Genomic DNA, 23,307 nt, shown 5'->3' on the forward strand with positions numbered 1-23,307 from the left:
GCATCCATGATGGAGAACTACTGGTGGGGCAGTACTTTTTCAGGTGTGATCACAAAAGTAGACAACCCCAAACTTCCTGCATGATTCACCGGAAATGCACATTCTTTATCCCAACTCCAGAGGTGCTGTCCAGTGGCTAGTATTCTGACCAGAGCTCTAGGAGGGAAGTTTGAGAATTACGGGACCAGTGTTCATCAAGGATATGACACTGGACTATCCCACACATGTATCAGTCCTCCTCTGTTTCTCTTAACTAGTAGTAAGACAGGAGTATAACTGAGGCTGTTTGTAAATGTCAGCTTTAAGTAATAAGCACTGGTGTTTGTTTCAAGACATGGAAGCAAGCAGGGCCTTGACTGTGTAGCCAGGTCTCAGCAAGTTTGGGCATTTCCATGATACAACTTTTCCCTAATCTGACAGCAGTTCTGGTCCTTCAGTGGACTCCAGAACAACTTGCCTTCCAAGTGCTTAGACATCAAACACTAGAATTCCATGACAGCACCTTGGCCACTGTCATTTTACAGTTAACATTGAATTTTTAAATCTTTGATGAAATTCCTGACAGAAAGTGATTGGCCCAGTTTACTTTTTCATCTGGGCAGTGTTTCTATACCTTCATGACAGCTTCTAACATCTGACCAAGGTAAAGCCTGGCCTTCCTTGTATCAGATCTCCCACCAAGCCCATCTAGGACAACAAAAAGGCAAAGTGAAGAATGTTGGTAGTAATTTAGGGCCATTTTCCTTGACAGATTTGAGGTGCTTCCTCGTGAGGGTGGTGGGTTCACAGTGGGAGGCTTGACCTATACCCAAGATGTGCAGCCCTTCTCTGACGCTTTAGTTTATGTGTCGTTATTTTGGTACAATAAAAAAAAAAAAAGACGGAAGAAAAGAAAAAACTTGGAAGAAAATAAGCATTTGTTTATGAACTAAAAATGTTTACTGAAAAACTCGGAATTACGTTCCTTTTACTTTCATTATTAAATATTATTTGAGAGAGAGTATGGGCATAACAGAGCCTCTTGCCACTGCAAATAAATTCCAAACACATTGCACCACTGGAGAATCAAACCCAAGTCAACAGGCTTTGCAAGCAAGTCCCTTGAAGCAGTGAGCCATCTCTCCAGCCCCTCTTATATTTTCTATAGGAAAGTCTTGGCCAGTTTATGAATGCCACATTCTAAATTACTTTGGAATCATTTATGTATATGCACCAAACTGCAAGTCCTCTTTGCAGAGTCTCATTCACCAAGCGATAAATGGTTAGAAGCTTGTTGGAACTTAAAACTATTTACCTAAAAGAAATTAATTTATGGATAATTTTATCCAAATCATCTCAGGCCACACTACTTTTGCTTCTTAAAAAAAAAAAATTTTATTTATGAGAGACAGAGAGAGAGAATATGGGTGTGCCAGGGCCTCTAGCCTCTGCAAATGAATTCCAGCTCATATACCACCATGTGCATCTGGCTTACATAGGTTCTGGGGAGTTGAACCTGGGTCCTTAGGTGTCTTGGGCAAGTGCCTGAACTGCTGAGCCCTTTCTCCAGCTCTAGCTTTATTTTTTTTTTTATTTTTTTACTTATTTTTATTTATTTGATGCGACAAAGAGAAAGAGTGAGAGAGAGAGGGAATGGGCATGCCAGGGCTTCCAGCCACTGCCCCCTTGGGTATCTGGCTAACGTGGGTCCTGGGGAATTGAGCCTCGAACCTGGGTCCTTAGGCTTCACAGGCGAGCGCTTAACTGCTAAGCCATCTCTCCAGCCCTAGCTTTCTTTTAACAACTGAGGTGACCTTATTCGACTCAGTCAAATGGCAAATGTGAATCAAATGGCTAACTTCATATATAGCACAAGACTGCTATTACTTTAAAAATCCTAGAGTGAGGTGTGGTGGCTTGTGCCTATAATCCTAGCACTCAGGAACCTGAGGTAGTAGGATAGTGGTGACTTCAAAGTAGCTAAGCCTAGAATGAGAGAGATCACTCTTCAATAAAAGAAAAAATTATAACAATGTTACACTTCACTAAACATATACCAACTTTACCCCTCTAAATGTTACTAGATTTGTATTTAACCCAGACCTTGTAGAGGGATCACATTTGCACAGAACAAATGCTGCCACTGTTAGCAGATATTAAGCAACCAAACAACCAATTTAGTTGTCAAAATAACTAAGTTTGTAAACATGGGGTACCAGGATATAATAAAACCTATAGCTTAAGGTGTCTCTCAAATTCTTCAATGTTACGTTGGTTATTGATAATAAAAGGATATTGACAGGGCTTGCATTTGCATGTTGAATTCTTTTGTCTGTTAGCGTTTGTCCTCTTTAATCTTGGCTTTATATAACTTTCCCTTGAAAAGGCAATGATCCAGCCACTCTGCACCCAACCTTGTTTTACTTCATTTCTTTAAAGTTAAATGTGCCTTCACTGCAAAATGTGCCTCTGGAAAGAATAGAGAAAAAAAAAAAAATGTGTCATCCAGCAAGCTCACAATGAAAATTACACATGCAAAACTTTTGTATTTTATTAATTGCTAAAGTTGGAGGGGGTGGGGTGAAAGGTTTATCAGTTGGAGCAATGTTTCAAAGTATGTTAGTCTTAGTACGTACATTTATTTCAACGCAACAGCCAAAGTCCATGAGGGTAATTCCCTAACCAAGTTTTACTAGTTGCTATAATCTGGACCTAAAATACTGTTGAAAGGTTCTCGTGCTAAAGAATTGGTCCCCAGCTTAGTGCTGCTGGGAGGCTGTGTAAACTTTAGTGGCAGGGCCTCATGACAGGGTTGCAAGTCCCTGGGAACATGGATCACAGGCCCTTCCTCTTCCACTTCCACTCTCTGGTCATTCCATCACACAACCTCGCCACAGGAAATGTGTGACCACAGACCAAAAAGTAGTGTGACAAACTGATCACGGACTGAATGCTCTATAAAACTATGAACCACAACAAACCTTTTTTTTTTTTTTTTTGGCTTTATAGGTTAATGTTGTCAGGTATTTGCTATAGTGATGGAAAACACATTATCAGGAGTGCTATAAAATAAAGTTTCCTTGGAATTCTTAACAAAGAAATCATTTATTCACAGGTTTTGGTGTGAGGGCAGTGCAGCAGTCAAGAAACTTCACAGGGCTGTCGCAAGATACTTTAAAACTTAAAGCACTTCCAAACTTATTTTCTCACCCTTAAAGATATATTACTACTCTAATTAATAATTGTTTTGGTTTAAGTTTTGGATGTTATTTTATCTTGGTAAGATTATCGCATCCTAACAATACCATCACAAAAACTCTACATGTTGAAGTATACATTCACTAGAAGACACATACAACTTTAAAAAAGTGTTTGTTGGTGTTTTGGTTTCTAAGGAAAAGTGCACTATTTCTCTAGGTACCTATACTTTATAAGTCAAAAGAATCCTTGAATTGTCATGCATATTTATGTATCCTCATTCATATTACCTAAAATAAAACCCAATATAGTTGCCTGCTACTGGGCAAGATTTGAAATGCTGCAAAAAGTGAGGTGTGGTGACACATGCCTGCAGTGCCAGTGTTTGGGAGGTGGAGCCAGGAAGACCACAAGTTCGAGGCCAGCCTGGACTATAGTAAAGCCCTATCTTAAGAACCTCAAAAAGTGCTACAAAAGGAACTATTAAACAATGAGTATTTTTCCATAGTCACCTCATCAGACTGTTCTGTATGAATGTGTTCAGTTTAATTTAAAAATGCACACTTTTTTTTCATGCAGTTACCAGCAGATGTCAGCAGAAATTAAGGTGTTGCATGGATTTTGCACAAGACATGGTATGCTATTGTTGGCAGGGCAACCATAATTCAAGTGGAGACGCCTAGAAGACACCTTGCACACTGAGTTAGCCTGCCAGTGCCCTGACAGTGGGGGGCATGAGAGACCACGGCGAGGGCTGACTTTTCAGACAGCACAACTTCTCACAGACTGAACTGCTGCTCTGAACTGCTTTATGCTTATTAAAAAAATGAATAAAATCATGAGATTAACATTTTATTTATATGTTTACAAGCCTTTTATTATTACTGCATTTATTAGTAATTTCAATACATCACAAGAATACTTTATTTATTTATTTATTTATGCAGAGAATTTAACCCAGGGACTTTGATATGCTAAGTTAGAATTCTATCCTTGGTCTTTGTAATACACCATTACCATTTTACTGTGAAAATTACTAACCAGCATTATTAGTGACTTTTCATTAACATCTCTAATAGGGTGGGCACAAATCACAGGTATTTAGGTAACTTTAGCTTTTTACATTTATACAATTTGAAAATCATTTACTTTGAATAATTACACAAAATATAAAAAGGATCTAGATATCTCCATTGTACTCTTTTATTTCTGTAATTTGATTTAAAAAAAACAGTCTGTAAACTGTTATTGTTCTAAAATATGACCTTTATTTGGAGTTTACTCAAAATCATATATATCTTTATCTAAATATTTTGTATGCTCATTGTTTGGTCCTCTGAATGGACATGAAGAGCAAATATTAGCAAAATTGTTCAAGAAATTTTCCACTAGAAAAATTTAACTTGTACCTTCTTTACAGACCCACTGTAAAGAATACTAGTAGTTGTTTTTATTTTAAAATCAATTTTTCTCCATTGGAAACATCCATTTATTTCAAGTAAAAAGAAACTCTTAAGACTTTAATTTTTGTCGACTATGGCAATGTAGGCCTGTGATCCCAGCACCAGGAAAGCCAAGGCAGGAAAACTAGGGCCAGACTGGGCTACCGAAAATAAGTACCATGCCAGCCAGGGTTACACTGAAAGCCCGTCTTAGAAAAAATAAAAAAAAAGCAAATCTGTCTCTCCGAAGGGCCTAACCCATGTACAGTATTCACACTGAGCAGCAAAGAAGAGAGAGAGAAAAAAAGGACTAATTAGAATCTACTTGTATCTTCTACAACAAAATATTTCCTTAATTCAGAAAAGTAAACAAACTAGCTTCTGATTTAAAAGTACAGTTCATTTCTTCTTCTTTGCCCTTGCTCTGAAAACAGATCTAAGAACTGATTAGCTAACTGGACTTCTGACCATCACCCGAGGGAAAAATCACAGCTTATGCACTGTTTACTTCCGCAGCCGAACACAACATTCCATCAAGTAAAACAGGCGACTGTAGACAGCAGAACGACAAAAACAGATCCCCAAGTCACTTCCAATTTGTTATGGGTGTTTACCTTCAATAGCTACAAAATATTCTCACTTGCTAAGAGTTTATTGAAATACTGTATTTACAAGAACAAAACAAACTTGGTTTAGCAGCCATGGTAAATGGTAAGAACATTGAGACAAACAGCAGGGAGAAGACACCCCACACAGGGCACCCATGCATGTTCTCACACTAACATTTAAACAACAGCCGAAACATTTACTTAGACTCTATGCACTAACCAGTGATTCTCTGCCTTTTCTTAGTATCACTCCCTTAGACCTAATCACCCCACAATTTTAATACCAGAGATATAATGCACACTCATTTATATACTGTATGTAAACCCATGTTTTATACACGAATAGGTTTTCTTGTCATCAAGAACAAATTTTTACAAAGAGCATTTAACAGAGCATGAACAATGAAAAACTTATAGTACTAAAGCATTTATTTTTACTTGAAGTTGAAAAATTGTATTTTCACACTTATAAATTGATTATTTTTAGAATAGTTTGACAATTGACCAGTCTGCTGTCTCAAGAAGAGTTTCCCTGCAGCAGCTGAGGGTCCGGCTAATGGCACTGCACACAAGACCATAGAAACTGCATGTGTAGCAATCCTCAGCATTAAGGAAAATTACGATTGTTCCATGGTCATTAAAAATGTCAAAATATGAAAAACTTGCAGTTGTAAACATATGATAAAATGAAGAAAATTTATGCATTGTGAGCTAGATTGTTTTACTTTACCAGAAATTAACTGAGTCTGGTTTGAACAAAGCATGGCTTTCCCATTACATAATGCATCATACTAAGTGAGCCCTGTAGGTCAGCTTCCAACATTTCTGAATTTATAATAAATATCCTGGAACATGAAGATGTCCCCATCTTTTTTTGTAAAACTCATTCATTCCTTTCATCATAGTCACTCTGCTCACCAATGGTGGAAAGTGTCCCTTTTGCTAACTGCTCTGGGGCACTGTGGGTTTCTACTAGAGTGACACACCCAGGCTTCCATCACCAGTGACATCTACAACTCCACTTTTTACTGATCCAAGCATCACTCTTGGAATCACTGTTGCTACCCAATGTTCTGATGACTTGTAAATGTCATAGGCACACTTGGCTGTATGTGAATTATATAACATGTGCAGAGAAGTTGAAGTTGAAGTTAACGTGATAGGTCACTGAGCATGAAACACACCTACGGCTTTCATATTGATCTGTAGACTGGTGAGCTGGTCCTTCATGCAATTAAGAGTTATACTCTGGTAAAGTGAATTTGAATGATTGGTACTATTAACTAAATCATGGTCACTAAAGCTGGGTTTGAGGAGCCATACAAGCTGAGACTACTTGCCAGGTGGCTGAGACAGGCTCAATGACCAACTCCTTACAAACATCTAACTGTCTATTAAGTGATGAATTTTAAAAGCCCAAGGTGTGACATGAGATGTTTCAAAGTCTGCTGACATCAGACTGTAGCTGCACTGTAGTAGGAGAGAGGACCATAAGACCCCACAGTCTGACGCCATGAATTACCCAGCATGCTTATTATGGATGATTTCTCCTCCTTCAATCTCTATCTGTTCATACAGCCACTTGCGGTCACAGCGGCACTCAGCTCCACATTTGGTGGAGCCACAGGCAGGACAAGCGTAGAAGCACCCTAAGCAGTCCTCATCCAGGCAGTCGCAGAGGTCCATCCCACTGAAAATCAGGAGCCCTTGGCTGTCATAGACCTTACTCTTTGCTGGAATAACCTGTCTGTAAAAGAAAAGAGCCCACAATGACACCTCACAAAATATCTTAATTTTGAACATTTAATCAAAAATAAAAGACAAAATTAAGGAGATCAAATCTTTTGAGTGAGAGGTAAAGTCCTGGTAAAATGACACATAACTAATCAGGCTTGAGGACTAATCTACAATCAACAAATGAACTCTGTATGAGAAGTGACCTAATTCTAAGTGCTGAAATTAGAAAACCTCAATATGCCTGTTGAATTCCACTAACAGTCAACTCAACAAAGAAATGTAAAAAATTCCTTTACCTTCAACAAATAAGAATGAGTAGCTACAAAGGGGAAAGTGGGGGGCGGGGGAGGGAGGGAATTACCATGGGATATTTTTTTATAATCATGGAAAATGCTAATAAAAATAAAAAAAAAAATGAGTAGCTAGTAGTGGTTCATTTTACTGGTTACAATCTTTCTTTATATCACAGCATACAATCGTATAGGGGTTTGTACTGTGATTAACCTGCTTCTTTTCTTCAGTGACCTATAGTAAATCTGGATTGAAATATTTAAATCACTCAGTGGCAACTTTAACAGATGGAATAAAGGGAATATACAGAAATGCTGACTGCACTTAATAGTTCTGAATGAATATAGTAGCATTTGTCCTTTAGAAAAGCTCACTTTTAGTCACATTTTTAAAACATGTGTATGTTCATGTGCATGAAGGTACATGTGTGTGTAAATGTGTGCATGAATGTGATGGCAAGAGGATGACCTCAAGTATCACTGTCAGGAATGCCATGTACCTCCTTTGAGATAGGATTTCTAGCTGGCCTGCAGCTTACTCAGTAGGATAGACTGGCTGGCCAGTGAGCTTCAGGTATTCTCTTGTGTCTCCCCAGTGCTGGGATTACAGGCATGTGCCACTATACCTAGCATTTGATTTAATATATAACTTATTTATTTGAGAACGAGAGAGAGAGAATGGGTACATCAAAGACTCTTGCCACTGCAAACAAACTCCAGATACTTGTGGGGACTCAAACCAGGGCTATCAGGCTTTGAAAGCAAGTGCCTTTAATCTCCCCAGCCCCATATACCTGGACAATTTTAATGTGGGTTCTTTCTCAGGCTGCACACATGCTTCCAAGGTAAGGACTTTGCTGACTGAGCTTTATCCTTGGCAACCCCTGATTTTCAACCATTAGTTTTCCTACTAACTCTGTTGATTTATTAGACCTGTGTCTCTACTTGTAAAAAGTAAACAGCATCTTAAACTCTCATAAAACTAAAATACCTTTCAGATGCCTTAATGTTATATGAACAAAAATCAACACCTTTGGCGTTTTTCACTAATTTCACATCCAATTTAAAAGAATGGTTGGAGAAATGGCTTAGCAGGTACAGGCACCTGCTTGCAAAGCTGGATGACCTGGGTTCTATTCTCCAGTACCTACGTAGAGCCAGGTGCACAAAGTGGCATTTGCACTTAGTTTGTTTGCAGTGGGAAGAGGCCCTAATGCACCCATTCCCTCTTCCTGTCTGCTTGTAAGTAAATAATATATAGATAAATAAATGTCTACTCAAAAACTTCAAGGTTAAGAAAAAGTAAAGGAGATATATAGTAGCAAGTTAAATTGTATCTTAACGAGCAATTGCATACCTGTCTGAGCCAACACTTGAATTTTTCGTTAGCCTTCTTTTTTCCCTTTTACCAGTTTCTGGAGCAAATTCTGTTTGCTTCCCTGGGTTTGTAAATTGCAGTGACCTCAAAGCTTTAGCAGTTCTTCCCTGAGTAAAGGTAAATGAATTATACATTCAAATCTTGACATCAAACAACAAATGTTTACATTAACCCATATTATTCCTTCATCTGTAAGATGAAAGCTGAAACATACACAAAAAGAATAGTCTTAATGCCCAAGTCAGGAAAGTTTACAGTCCTGCTCCATATTCAGAGCTGAAGCCTCTAATAATTTTTTTATCCTTAAAAAAGTTCTATTTTTATGAAAAATCAATTCAGTTCAACATTCTGAAATAGTAATGTAATATTTTTAAAAGTTTTAGAAATTTACAATTTTAGTGCTTAAGAGTCTAAGTTTGTTATTTGGGTAGGTGAAAGTATGTGGCCTTTCAAAATGTTTCCATATAGTCAAAGTCATGATTAGGTGAAGAAGAAACTAGTTAAAAAGAATACTGTATACATAAGGTACAGGTATTGACAGTACCAGGATCACCAAGTATCCATAACAAACTTCAGATGGTGTTGGGAGATTGCCTGAGAAAAAGTAATATATATAACTAAAATTTTAATTTGTTTTATTAAAAAAATGAAAAGTAGAAAACAGAAAACATTCCAGCAGCAAAAACTATTAAGTGCTATATATCTAAAAACTTTTAAGTTTCATACTGTACAATTTAAAGATGTATACTCTTTGACCATGGGGAGTCCTAAATTTCACCATAGCCATATAAAAAATTCAGAGCCAGAAGTACATAAAAACTCTCAAATGTTTAAGACTCTCAAGACAGAATGGGATCAGGTCAAAGGAGAAAGACCGAAATACATTCTAGTACTGCTGGGCGCAATTGCTTGCACCAGTGATTCCAGTACTGGTGGTGGTGGTAGTAGCTGATACAGCAGAAGATCACCTTGAGTGCAAGGCTAGCCTGAGCTACAGAATGAGTTCCAGGTCAGCCTGTGCAACAGAGTATGATCCAGCCTTTAAAAAACAAAAATAAAATATTAAATAAATAAAAACAAATGACTACAAGTCACTTCTCTGACACTCTTATAAAAGCAGTGCTCTTCAAAAAAGAGGAATCCTTCCCAGTATGTTACAGTCCCTTGGAAGACTGTGCATTCCACTTAGTCATAAAGAATGGACTAAGATAACTAAATTCTGCCTTTCCCAGAGTGTTCTAAAAGTCATTCCTAAAAACTCAAGACCAAAATCCAAGTGCTAGAAACTAGAGTAGAAGCTTGGGGCGTATTGTGTTCTTTCTTGTATATCACTCACTCTGCAAAATGGGTGTATAGAAATAGCCTCAACTTTAAATTCATCGCATGTTAACAAACATAATTATGTAAATACAATGCCCTGTAGTTGTTCTTTATAGTTAAAATTTCACTTTAGAAACCACAGTGATGTCTATACATACATCTGACTCAGGTTTTCTTCTCTGGCGGTCTTCAGAGTCAACATCTACACTTCCATTGATGATTTGGGTACATTTTGGACAAAGCTTCCAACCAGGTACAAGTTGTCTTCCAAATTTTGCACTCAGAAATGTGGCATCATCTAAGTCAATTACATGCAAATTTTTCTTTGCCAGCTTTTTGTGTATGTTAAATGGGTCACAACATGACTTTTGCAGATCCTCAAATCTATCAATGTAAATTTTTGCATGATGTAAGCAAATTGTGTTATTCCCAGAAAGTGTCATTCCGGTTCTAAGCTGAAGCAAAAGCATGTCATTTGATGACAATTCTTGCAAAGTCTTGAAACCTGTGTTACGAGTATAGAAGGTTTTATGGCACTCATTTGTGGTACGAAGCTGGACTCCAACTGAACATGGATCCATCCTTCTTGAGTCTAGCAATTTTTCCTGGTTTTATTTTTGGTTTGAGATCTCTTTAGTAGGTCAGTGGTGATCCTTCTAGAGAAAATATTAAAAACAGATTTATACTGTAAATTTCTATTTGGAAAACTAACAAAGCATTTACTAAAGCTCAACAGTTCCTTAAAAGAAAGAATTCTCAGCAACCCAGAAGGTGGAAGGTATTTACTAAAAGCCTACCATAAACAAGATTACATTTAATTATGAATTCCTTATAAAATCAGAGCTATGAGAATATTTGCTATCACAACTATAATTTAAGATCATTATAATGGTGTACAGATGGAAATGTAACAATGGAATATTTGAACATGACATAAATGCCTAGTGAGAAGTAGAAAAGGTACAACAAACTATAAGAACTACTAGGAAAATTAAACAGGAATGCTGAAAACAAAAACACTGCAAGACATTTTACAAAATACCCAAACCTTACAGAAGGTACCAAGACCTTTATAGAGAAAATTATCAAGCTGGAAAAAAAAAAGATGTTTTTTATCATGTGTGTTCTGACTATAGTAAATATGTCAATTCTCTGAGAATTTGCCTTTAAATTCAGTACTATCCTAATCCAATCCAATCAGATATTCTGCCCCACACTGTTGGAAGTTAACAAGCTGGTCTATATGAACAGAGTAAAGATCCAAGAAAACCTTGAATGAAAAGATTCTGATTTACTAGAAAGCTATTAGAGGGGATGCTTAAGGCACGAAGAAATATGCTCAAAGTACAATATATACTTGCATGAAAGTGGCTTTATGTAACAGTGTCTCAATAACACCCCTCCTTAAAATTTTCTTAAATACGTTTCATCAATGTGGATTCCTCATTCCAAATTTAGAAAATAGTACTAAAAAAATACAAGCATTCAAGTACTTTCAAAATTATACTGAGAGGGCTGGAGAGATGGCTTAGCGGTTAAGTGCTTGCCTGTGAAGCCTAAGGACCCCGGTTCGAGGCTCGGTTCCCCAGGTCCCACGTTAGCCAGATGCAGAAGGGGGCGCACGTGTCTGGAGTTCGTTTGCAGTGGCTGGAAGCCCTGGCGCGCCCATTCTCTCTCTCTCCCTCTATCTTTCTCTCTATGTCTGTCGCTCTCAAATAAATAAATAAATAAATAATTATACTGAGAGATGCAAATGTACAAATACTAACATTTATACATTACAGTGGAATTTCTGAAAGGGTCAATGGATCTCCAGGGCCTTTTGCACAGATGTTTGCATACGTATCACAACAAAAATACCTTCCTTTTAATCATTTGTCTGAAAGTATGTGTGTGGGTGTATGCATGCACATATGTTTGCAAGTATGGAAGTCAGAAGACACCCTTGAGGTGCTTCTCTCCTTCCACCTTCTTTGGAAACAGCATCTCTCTTGTTTCTGCTCCTTGGAAGCTCTCAGAATCTCCACTACTATAGGAATACTGGGATAACAGAGGCATGGGCCACTCAGGATGGAACTTGGGTTGACAGGTTGCAAGAAAGTGCTTTTAACTACTGAGCCATCTCCTTGCCCCCCAAATACATTAAAATAAAAATATGTGTGCCTACATTGTGTGTGCACACGCTCATGTATATGCATGTGTGTATTAGAGAGCCAGAGTCTCTTGCCACTGCAAAGGGATACCAGATGATTGTGCCACTTGTTGTTTCTGGCTTTATGTGAGTGCTGGGAAACTGAACCAGGCTAGTAGGATTTGCAAGCAAGTGTTTGTAATCACTGAGTCATTTTCCCAATCCCCAAAACACCTTATTAACCGAGCCCTATACTCCTGGTACCATAAGAGGTACCGTTAAAGAAATTCTTGGGGACTTCATCTGAGAAAATGCTTAGTTAACCCATGACCTGGCCAGACATCTCTTTTAATTCCAATTTTTTGTTATGTTAACAAATTCATGAATAATTTACTGAAGTTCTTGTCACTGCTGGTCAACTGGGACAAAATGTTTGTTAATCAAATTTTGGGTTTCTCTTCTTCCTCCAGGTCCCATACAGTTCTTTATAGTATAGTTTACTTATTTCTAATGTGTAATTTTTTTTTTTTTTTTTTGAGATAGGGTCTCACTCTAGCCCAGGCTGACCTGGAATTCACTAGGAAGTGTCAGGGTGGCCTTGAACTCACTGTGATCCTCCTACCTGTGCCTCCCCAAGTGCTGGGATTAAAGACATATCTTATCTTTTGATCAACATTTTTCCCATTAAGATAACTTCTTTTGGGCTGGAGAAATGGCGCAGTGGTGAAGGTGCTTGCTTGTAAAGCTTGATAGCCTGGGTTCAATTCCCATCTGGAGCTTCTCTGCACATCAAGACACTCCACTAGGAGCTACTGACATAGACATAGCCATGTCTACTTCCAGCTGAACCAGCAGAGATCAGAATAGGGCATAGCCCTTTCTTAATTCCTCCTCCTGGACTGTTTGTATGGGCTGACCTTGTACAGAAGACAGTATGTACAGAAGAAGTCTGCAGCTGCCTCACTCCTACATCATGTGACTACCCATTCCCATGCTTTTATTTTTTAGTTTTTTTTAGTTTTTCAGAGTAGGGTCTCACTCTAGCTCAGGCTGACCTGGAATTCACTATGTAGTCTCAGGCTGGCCCTGAACTCACAGCAATACTCCTACCTCTGCCTCCCAAGTGCTGGGATTAAAGGCGTGCGCCACCACCTGGCTGCCATGCTTTTTTTTCATGTTTGATAAAAGAAAGTTGTTATTAAAGCTTTTCTGCTCATGTATAAATTAAACCAACACTGGTTAGGCAGTGGCAGCATCTCTCAAGCAGACCACCTGATCCCAGCTTTCACTCTACTACTATGTCTGTCTTCCTTTCTAATCCTCAAGTCACCCTAACAGATCATGGCCGAGTTGGTCATAGAAGCTGGCACCCAATGTGGGGTTCCAGAACCCCAGGCCCAGAGACCTAAAGGGTAACTTCAAAGGATTCAGTCTCCCCATGTATGCTCCCCTGTAATGTAACATGCACAGTAAGAAATGAGGAGGGGAAGTACAGTTAAGCTGGGTATAAAATATGTGACAAGCTCAGTCAAATGATGAGGAAATATTTTAACAATCTCATTTGCCTTCTGTTTTCAAGAAAAAAAAAGACAGGAAATTCTGAATATATAAAATGTGGCCACTTCAATTTTTCATTATATTTTTGATATACCAACTTGAAGTGTGAATGTAAATGTTTTAATGATATATTCAAAGAAGGTTTTATAAGTACATATTCATAAACTTAAATAGACCAAATTTCTTAAAACCTGTAAAAATGTTAACATTTAATATGTTTCAGGAAATTTTAATGTTACTTGTTTGGGTGATATAATATTCATTAGAGTCATCAGATGAAAGTTTTATCAGGTTATAAAGGTTAATATTAGATACATAAATATTGATGATTTCCTTCCAAAACGGGCTTTATAATAATTGTATTTAATTTTCCAATGGTCATAGCTAATAAAAATATGATATTAAATATTTCTAATACATATTAAGAGTTCTTTAATGAATTATAAAGGATTTATTTTTCAAGAGTGATATACAAGTAACCAATGTAAAGTCTTTATTTTATAAATTTGTTGGAGATTTTTATGTAAAATGTCTCTTTCCACAATGGAGATTTCAAAAGACACAATTCCAGAAAACAGTGACATTCACAGAATCTTAGTGGGCCAATTTGGGTGAAATAAAGATTGTGTGTATATATATGTATATATATTTTTTATATGACATCAAATTGACTTATAGGTAAATGGTCATATAGAAAAATACTATTCTTAGTCTAAATTCCTCCTAAAGGCTAAAAATCCAAAGATTTTATTAGAAAATCACTTATTTCTGATTTCCTTGGATAATTAACATATTTGCGTGAATAAGCCCAGACCAGTAGAGGCAGCAGCCTGTGCCCTCTTCTGCTCACCTTCCACCCACCCTGGGGTCTCATTCCCCTTCCTCCTCCTCCTCCTCAACACTCTGTCTGCCAGCCCCCTAGCCTTCCCACCACCCCTATTGTTCCACCCAGCCTCCCGCACTTCCCCTTCCTACCCTCTCCCCTTTCTCCCTCAGTTGCTTAGTGCATGCCTGCAGTTTTTGGCTTTCATACCCCATACCAGTGACAACAGACTTGACCACTCAGCGCCCAGCTCGCTGTTACTCTGCTCGATGTGAACACCAGCATGACTGAAGGTGGATTAATGGTCACTCTCACCATCCAGATATTTATGCATGGGAAGGAAGTTGGCAGTATCATCAGAAAGAAAGGAGAATCAGTTAAGAAGATGTGCGAGGAGAGTGGTGCAAGCATCAACACACCTCAGAAGGGAATTGTCCTGAGAAAATTATCATTTTGGCTGGATCCACTAATGCCATCTTCCAAGTCTTTGCTATGATCATTGATCAACTAGAAGAAGACATTAGCAGCTCTATAACCAATAGCACAGCTGCCAGTAGGCCCCCAGTTCCTCTGGGGCTAGTGGTACCTCTCCAGTTGGAAGAGGTGGTTGCAAATCAAGGAAATACAACAGAGTACAGTGGCTTAGGTCCAGGTGGCAGGGGATATGCTCCCAACTCAACTGAGTAGAATATCACTATTGCAAGCATCCCACAATCCACCATGGAGTGTGTCAAACAGCTCTGCATGATCATGTTGGAGTACCCCCCTGAAGGGCGTGACCATCCCTTACAGGCCCAAATCCTCAAGTTCTTTAGCCATCTTTGCAGGTGGTCAGGCTAATTCAAGAACAGTATGCCATCCCACAGCCAGATTTGACTAATCTGCACCAGTTGGCAATGCAATAGTCTCATTTTCCCATGATGCAAGGCAACACAGGATTCAATGACATTGAATCTAGCTCTCCAGAGGTGAAAGGCTATTCTAAATGATTAATGGGTGTCAGGGTGCCAAAATCAATGATATCCATCAGATATCTGGAGCTTAAGTAAAAACTGAAAACCCATTGGAAGGGTCTACTGATAGGCAGGTTACCATCACTGGATGTGCTGCCAGCATTAGCCTGGCCAAATATCTAGTCAATGTCAGGCTTTCCTCAGAGACAGGTGGCGAGATTCCCAGATTCTCCAACTCTTGAAAAAAAGTGGGGGGAGGGCTGGAGAGATGGCTTAGTAGTTAAGCGCTTGCCTGTGAAGCCTAAGGACCCTGGTTCAAGGCTCAGTTCTCCAGGACCCACGTTAGCCAGATGCACAAGGGGGCGCACACGTCTGGAGTTCGTTTGCTGTGGCTGGAGGCCCTAGAGCACTGATTCTCCCTCTTTTTCTCTCTGTCGGTCGCTCTCAAATAAATAAAAAAAAAAAAAATCAACAACAAAATAAAAAAAAAAAAAGAAAAAGAAAAAGAAAAAAGAGCAAGGTCAAGAAATTGCCCAGGAGCCGTGAGAAAAATTCAAAACTCTCTCTGCAGCATTTCAGCTAGGATCAGACCACAGGCTGCAAGGCCAGAGGCCCCCTCACCCACATCTGCCTGCAAACACTCTCCAGTAAAGAGAGAGAATGAAGGGCTGGCTGGCATAGCTAGGTCCAAAGCCACAAGAAGTGGGGAGCACTGCTGTTTGGCTTACTGAGGAGTTCCATCCCGCCACAGCCTGACACTGGTCAAGGAATTAAATGATGAAAGAACATAATCCAAGGTGGAAATCTTGCAGCAAGTGTATGCCAAGGCCTCTTGAGCTTAATGATGAGACGCTTTCATGAGACCTGAGAAAGCTCTCTTACGGAAATTGCTTCTGGCTCTATGCCAATGCCAGGAAGGCCAGCTTTTGTTCTTCCATGGCTTTTGGCTCTGAGTGAATTTTGTATGTATTTCAAAAGTTTGTTTTGTCCCTTGTGACTTTTCCTTGACAAAACTTGAAGATTTAAATGTTCACTTACATGTAGTTGGTTTTAACCTGTTTTCATGCTTTAAAATGTCTTACCAAAAATGTCTCATGTTACAATGTCATCTTAAATACAAACTTTATATTATGCTCTAGTACTTAGAAATAAAAATTTTTTAATTCTTTTAAAAGTGTGCTTTATAAAATCTGCTTTCCAAACAACAGGTAATATAGCCTGTTTGTATATGCTGATAAATATTACTAGAAATGTATGGTTGTCACTTTTCCTTAATTAATAGAGAGTGTTTGGTGACATAATAAAAGGGAAAACTTAAACTTTAAATATTTATACTAAAAATGTTTAATTCTGTTTTTCTGCTAAGAATGTTTCTTCGTATATTTCCAATGATAGGATGGTTAAGGTTTTTGCTAGATTATGCCAATGAGCTTGCTCCTCTGTCAACTGATGAGATAATTTAAGAGTAGTTTCTTGTAATAGTATTTTAAGAAAAATAGTTAATAAGTTTGTGGGTTATGATAAGAAGGCTAAGGATAAACTGAAATTTTCAATGCTGTTTATAGAATGTTTGGTAGTTTTTTGTTTGTTTGTTTGTTTGTTTTTCGAGGTAGGGTTTCCCTCTAGCCCAGTTTGGCCTGGAATTCACTATGGAGTCTCGGGGTGGCCTCAAACTCACAGCGATCCTCCTACCTCTGCCTCCCCAGTGCTGGGATTAAAGGTGTGCGCCACCACACCCGGCTTAGGTAAGATATTTTTAAGTGGTATTTAGATTAAAACATAAAACTGCTGGGCTTGGTGGCGCACGCCTTTAATCCCAGCACTGGAGAGGCAGAGGTAGGAGGATCGCTGTGAGTTTGAGGCCACCCCGAGACTCCATAGTGAATTCCAGGCCAAACTGGGCTACAGTGAGACCCAACCTAAAAAAAAGTAAAAACATATGTAAGAATAAGTATGTAAAATAAAAGGATTATAAAGAAAAATCTAAAAAGACCAAAATTTACCTAAAATCATTGTTTTGAAAACAAGGTAAGATTTTCAGGCTAAACCCAAATCTTATCAGCTTAATTAAACTCAAGTCTTAAAAAGCTCCTAAATCTTGCTTATTTCACAATTTAAATACCTTATTATGACTAAATTACTAGCCATTCTTCAATCTCTCCTAGTCAAAGGTCTATCCTCCTCCTAGTCAAATGCCTGTATGTTTAACATGCTAAGGTCCTAAATTCTCTGTTCTGTCTTTTCTTTGTATTTTTTATGACAACTGGTAGACTGTCATACACTGCTTGAAGACATTACATGCTGGCTGTTGAGATCATGGAAGAGCTCAGTGTTCTCAGATTGAAGCAAATTTTAAGTTAATATGTGTTTCCCAATGACTCCTCATAGATCAGACTGATACTCTGGGCTTCCTTGAGAGAGGACTGGAACAAATTACAAGAATATATTAAGCAGAAAAAAGCTAACTTTCCTACCTTTTCCTCCTTTACATTTAGGTCCCCCTACTGTTGCCATGTGCAACAGTCCTCATTATCCCCAGAAGAACTGATCAAAGTTCCTCAGAAATCTAGATGGAATGTACTCAGCCAGTGGTCTGAAATGCATGGTGCATATACAGAATGGGAATCACATGGGTGAGACGCTGTACCCAGAACAATGAGGATCACATGGGTGAACTCTGTGCCCAGAGGAGCTCAGACCCTGCAGTGCTGTAACCCACACTAGGCAGCAAGTTGCCACAGAGATGCCACAGGCAGAATTCATAGACAGAAACCATGTAGCTGTGACTTGCTTAGCAGACCTTAGTTGGGCAGAAGACTAAAATAGGCTCAAGTCCACCACCTAGTGGCTAAACAGATGGCTTAATTGTTAGTGACACTTGCTAGTACTGCATTTGCCTAACATTTTCTGGTTTTAGAGGAAATAAGATATTTTACCTGTAGAAACCCCTTTGTTTATGAATTACATGTAGTAAACTATAGTATGGCTTTTTTTTTTAGATTTTTTTCCAAGGTAGGATCTCACTCTGGTCCAGGCTGACCTGGAATTCACTATGTAGTCTCAGGGTAGCCTAGAACTCATGGCAATCCTCTGCCTCCCAAGTGTTGGGATTAAAGGTGTGCACCACCACGCCCGTCTAGTATGGCTTTTTTAATCCTGACAGCTCAACAGATTTAAATGGGGAATGCCTACAGTGATTTTTTTCTTTCTTTCTTTTTTGTCAGTACTGCTTCAGTAAAGCTTGTTTAGACGCTAAATGTCTGTCCTACACAAACAGGTTCATATTAGACAATCCCATCAGTAAGACTCTAAATCTGTAGGCCCTATTTAGTATCCCATAGGTAAGGAGTAATTTCATATGCTCTTTAGGTTCCCATCAATAAGGATGTACAATCTTGAAGGTGCCTTATGTGTAGGCTCTCTTTGCTCTAAAATGTTATGCCGCCTTGGCACTCTTGGCTGCCATGGGACCACATATGCCCTGGCTGGAGGCATGATCCTGAGGGACCCAGAGCTTTTCTGATAAATAATAAAAGTGTCATGTAAAGCTATTAACATTTTAAATCAGTGACAACACTGAGAATTTGACTGTTTCTCTTGCTCTTTCTATCTCACTGTAAATTATATTAATATATTGCCAGATGCTGTAAATTCACAGTAAGCTGCATTCTGGGAAAAGAACTGGTACTTCCTTGATCTCAGATGCCAATATTTACATAACTTATACCATGAGTCCCTCAGATCTTATCTTGAGGCAAAACGACCACTTGCTTCTGTGACAAGGGAAGGGAGAATGACACCAGCATAGAGTTCTGATTTTCTCTCGCCTATGAATACTAAAGCTTTGTTAGAAATCAGTTCTCAGGCTTTGTTGAGACAGAAAAAGGAATATAAAAAGCAAGTGACAACTATATTTAACCAAGTCTTACAGTGACCTAAAATTTTATAATTTCACAACAGGTAAACAGGTAATCTTAATGTGTTACATGATATCATGAATATAATTCAGACTTGCCATTGCTGGGTTTATAATTCAGGTTTTAGTCTCCATTCACTGTGATTTTTGTCCTTAGGGAGGAAAGGAAATCTGTCCCATGTTCTGATAACCTATGGTCTTTCTCAATTTTTGAGAAAATTCACAATTCCTGAGTCAAAGTGAACTTTCCCCAGTTTAGTTATAAATGAGACACAAGGGCATCACCTTGTTTTTTCTGGCCCACTGAAGAGGTAACATCCTCCAACTCAACCTGGTTTAAGAAAAATGCACTCAGGTTCCCCATTTCCAACTCTATTCCTCCCATAACCAGTCCCTAGGACCCCCCTCCCCAAACAATTTGCGAGATTATAAGGAGTGACACAATTCTGGTAGGTGTGGGGGCTCACACTTTTAATCCCATAGTTTGAGAGGTAGAGGCAGCAAGATCAGGGGTTTGAGGTTGGCCTGTGTCTGGGCTACAACCATACCCTAACCATGCCAAATTAACTTTTGGTATGTTTTAAGACAGCTCATGTGCTAGGACTCTGTTCTGCTTGAGTTGCTTTTGAACAAAACTATTTCCAGGTATCTTAAATTTGTTCATAAAAATTGTTTCCAGGGCTGTTACATGTTCTGTATATACTTATTGCAGTTAGATACTTAAAGGAATAAGGCATTCCATGTTCTAGATATATTTTACAATGTTACCAAACAACAAGACCTGAATATTAGACAGAATGACTCTTCTGAGCTTTTGTGCACTCATTAGCTATATCTGTTTTGCTCAAGACTAAAGTGATCAGACCTATTCTCTATCCACACTTTTCTTCAAGACTGGAGTAGGATCAGGAGATGATGGGACACTTCTGCAATGTCCTACAACTCTGGTAAGTCACCTGTCTTCTTGGTGAAGGAGGACACAAAGAACTAAAGAACAGATTCCAAATCAGTGTACAGTCTGCAAGAAGAGTCAAGACAGGGAAAGATTCTCGGTGCTTCCAAGGGAAGTCACATGGTAAGCATGGACCCTACTCATTCTAACAGATGGCACAAATGCTGAGCCACTGAGCTTCTCCCAAATCTCTAGGTCTCTCCTAAGCAGCTTTACTTGACCTTAAAAATATAGAGTTAAATTCTGGCTACCTACTTGGCTTTAAGCACTCAGATAAGCTCTTAAAAGAGACATCTAAAGAAGTTTGTTCAGGAGACACAATGCACATAGACCAAGTTACTACTGCAAGCCTTGACTAGGCTTAGAAACACCCTTACTGCCAGGGCCTAACCCCTTTTGAAACTTTATGTGGCAGGCCCTTACTCACCAATGACTTAATATTGGACTCTAAGACAGCTAGACTAGTTGTTCATGTCACTCAACTGGCAAAACTTCAAATTTCAATATATGGTCTCAGCAACACAAATTGGGTTTTCCCAGGAAGTACAAAAGCCCCCCTCAGATTTTTTTTTTTTTTTTTTTTTTTTTTGCCTGGGAGACAGTTCTGGTTAAGACCTCAGATCCTAGTAAGTACCTTGCTCACTCTCTCTGGAAAGAACCATATCCTGATATTTTATCTATTCACGTGGCAGTACAAGTGACAGGACTTGACTCATGGACACATCACACTCCCCTCAAGCCATGGACTGCTCCAGATCCTCCTGGAGTCTCCAAACCCTCCAGACCAAAGAACTGACGGTCCTACTACACCGGTGAACCTCTAGAGGACCTGAAGCTCCTTTTCATATGCCAGCTGGCTCAAACCTAAGGAGAAACCGTGCCTCTGATATTCAAGGTGCTTGAGAATGAGCAGTCCAACTCCAACCAAATGGTACCAAATTTTGGCATAGCACTGGCTGTTATATTTCTGATTTCTACAATTTTACTTAATAAACCCTTGACAACCTCTCTTGAATGAACATATGGCCGGAAGCTCCAAGAATCCCAAACCAAGAAGGCCTCCTTTCCTGAAATCAATGTAACTAGCTTCCAGTTCCCTACAATGATTCCCATCCCAACCCTTTACGGAGCACATCAAAACGATTCAAACCACAGACAGCTAGAAGAAACACCTGTTATGTTCACCAAACGTAGATGGGAAAACAAAAGCAAGCAAAGCACGTGTACACACACACACACACACCCGACCAACTAACAAGCTAAAAAACATGTAAGCTTCAGGTCTCAGACCAATCAAACAGCTAGGCTGAGGACATCTCAGTCGGTACCAAACCGACGTGGTGGCCCACACTGGTAATCCCAGGACCCGGGGAGGTCGTGGCAAGAGGATCAGAAGTTCAACGTCGTTCTCACCAAACAGGGAGTTCGAGGCTAAGCCGGCGCCACACGAAACGGTTTCAAACGACAGCAAACAACAACAAAAAGAGACCAAAACAAAATGGGAGAGCCGGCTGTAGAGGCTCCAGGCCTGTGGTTGGGGAGACCCGGGGCAAGTCTGTGCAAGGACGGCGCCCAGACACGCGCAGCTCGGAGCGGGGGGCGCGGGCGGGCGGCACGCGCGAGGCCCGGGGCTCGGCTCCGGGCTCCGGGCGCCGCTCCGCCCGCCTGCTGGGCCACGGCCGCGGAGACCCCCGCACCGGCGCCGGCCGCCCCCGCCGACGTCCTCCCGCGCACCCCCCCCCTCCGCGCCCAGGGGCCCCGCCTGCAGCCCGCGGCCGCCCGGCCCCCATCTACCTCAGCCCGAGCTCCCCGCGTCCGCGAGCCGAGCGGCTACGGCGCCCGCCCGGCCCAGGCCCCGCGCGGCCAGCGAGAGCGCGGCGGGCGGCTAGAGCGGCCGCGCGCACCACCGAGACGAGCCGTCCGAGGCCTAGCGCGGCGCACGCCCCAGGCCTCCGGGGGCCGAGCCGCCCGTGACGCAAGAGCAGGCGGTGGCGGCGTCAGACCCCTGCGGGTGACGGCGGGCCTCTTTTTCCCTGGTGCGGGAATGGCCGGGGCCTTGCGGGCGAGCGAGGGCGTCTCCCCCAGCGCGGCCGGCGCGCGCGTCACCAGTCGCTCCCGGAGCGGGGCCTGCGAGACTTGAAAGGAACTCGGGACGGGCCCTGCATTACAGGCCCGCGTGGAGTTTTGCTTCACTCAAACGCAGCATCCTAAAAAGCCTGCCTTATACATTATGAAAGGCTGCAGGAACATAACCCGAGGGCTGGAGGGAGGGAGAGAGAGGGAGGGAGTGAAGGAGGGAGGGAGGAGGAGAAGGGAGGGTGATTTTGAGAAAGTCCCCATTGCCATAGCTTTGACTGGCCTGGAGGGAGGGAGGGAGGGGCAGGAGGGAGGGTGATTTTGAGAAGGTCCCATTGCCATAGCTTTCACTGGCCTGGAGCGCCGCCACTATGCAGCGCAGGCCAGCCTCCAACTCGTGGTAATCCTCCTGTCTCAGCTTCCCATGTGCTGAGATTACCGGTGTAGGCCACCAGGCCTGAATGTAAAAGGCCCCCACAAGACCTCAAGTGCTTCTGATTAAGCCTCCTACCTAGTCCCCTTTGGGAGGTGCAGCTTTGCTGGGAGTCGGTGTCATTGGGGGCGGGCTTTGAGAGTCCATCAGTGCTAGCTGCTGGGTGTTCAGAGCCGTGTCTACCTCCCACAACTTCCCTCTCTCCTTTTCTCCCTCCCTCTCCCCCCTCCTCTCTCCCTCCCTCACTCCCTTCTTCCCTCCCCCCCCCTCTCTGTCTGTCTCTCTCTCTCTCTCTCTCATATGAATGTGAGCGGTTTGTGTTGTCCTGCTCTCCCCGCCATGATGAAACTAACCCCTGGAAACTGAGCCTAAAATAAACTGTCCTCTCATAAGCTGATTCTGCTCTGGTGTTTTGTATTGCTTGTCTCAAGTATGTGCTTACTGACTTTTTAAAAGTGGATTTTGCTGAGCCGGGCGTGGTGGCGCACGCCTTTAATCCCAGCACTTGGGAGGC

General features: G+C 40.7%; 1 protein-coding gene and 1 pseudogene across 3 annotated transcripts; one reads left to right on the forward strand and one right to left on the reverse strand.

The window, feature by feature from the left end:
• Window positions 1-1,649: 1,649 nt before the first annotated feature.
• LOC101608019 (ADP ribosylation factor like GTPase 14 effector protein) lies at window positions 1,650-22,890 on the reverse strand. 3 transcript variants are annotated; one of them, XM_045156607.1, is made up of 5 exons: window positions 22,872-22,890; window positions 10,111-10,608; window positions 8,612-8,739; window positions 6,750-6,974; window positions 1,650-2,448 (listed from the first exon to the last, which is right to left on the reverse strand). In XM_045156607.1, the coding sequence occupies exons 2-5, from the start codon at window positions 10,531-10,533 to the stop codon at window positions 2,400-2,402; spliced, it is 825 nt and encodes a 274-aa protein (XP_045012542.1). In that variant the 5' UTR covers window positions 10,534-10,608; window positions 22,872-22,890; the 3' UTR covers window positions 1,650-2,399. The 3 variants fall into 3 exon arrangements, with proteins under 3 accessions (XP_045012542.1, XP_045012541.1, XP_045012540.1); XM_045156606.1 differs by lacking the exon at window positions 22,872-22,890 and adding an exon at window positions 22,079-22,152; XM_045156605.1 differs by lacking the exon at window positions 22,872-22,890 and adding an exon at window positions 21,698-21,830.
• On the forward strand, window positions 14,702-15,658 carry LOC101608314 (annotated as a pseudogene).
• Window positions 22,891-23,307: the final 417 nt, after the last annotated feature.

The sequence above is a fragment of the Jaculus jaculus genome, chromosome 8 (assembly GCF_020740685.1).
Source record: "Jaculus jaculus isolate mJacJac1 chromosome 8, mJacJac1.mat.Y.cur, whole genome shotgun sequence".
NCBI lineage: Eukaryota > Metazoa > Chordata > Mammalia > Rodentia > Dipodidae > Jaculus > Jaculus jaculus.

What these genes read in the sequence shown, in the direction of transcription:
- LOC101608019 (XM_045156607.1), bottom strand. Translation starts at nt 10,533, where the DNA reads ATGGATCCATGTTCAGTTGGAGTCCAGCTTCGTACCACAAATGAGTGC. An exon ending in TCAAGTGTTGGCTCAGACAG is followed by an intron (nt 6,975 to 8,611) that starts GTATGCAATTGC and finishes TTTCTTTTACAG; the next exon opens with ACAGGTTATTCCAGCAAAGA. An exon ending in ATCCATAATAAGCATGCTGG is followed by an intron (nt 2,449 to 6,749) that starts GTAATTCATGGC and finishes TATTCTTTCCAG; the next exon opens with AGGCACATTTTGCAGTGAAG.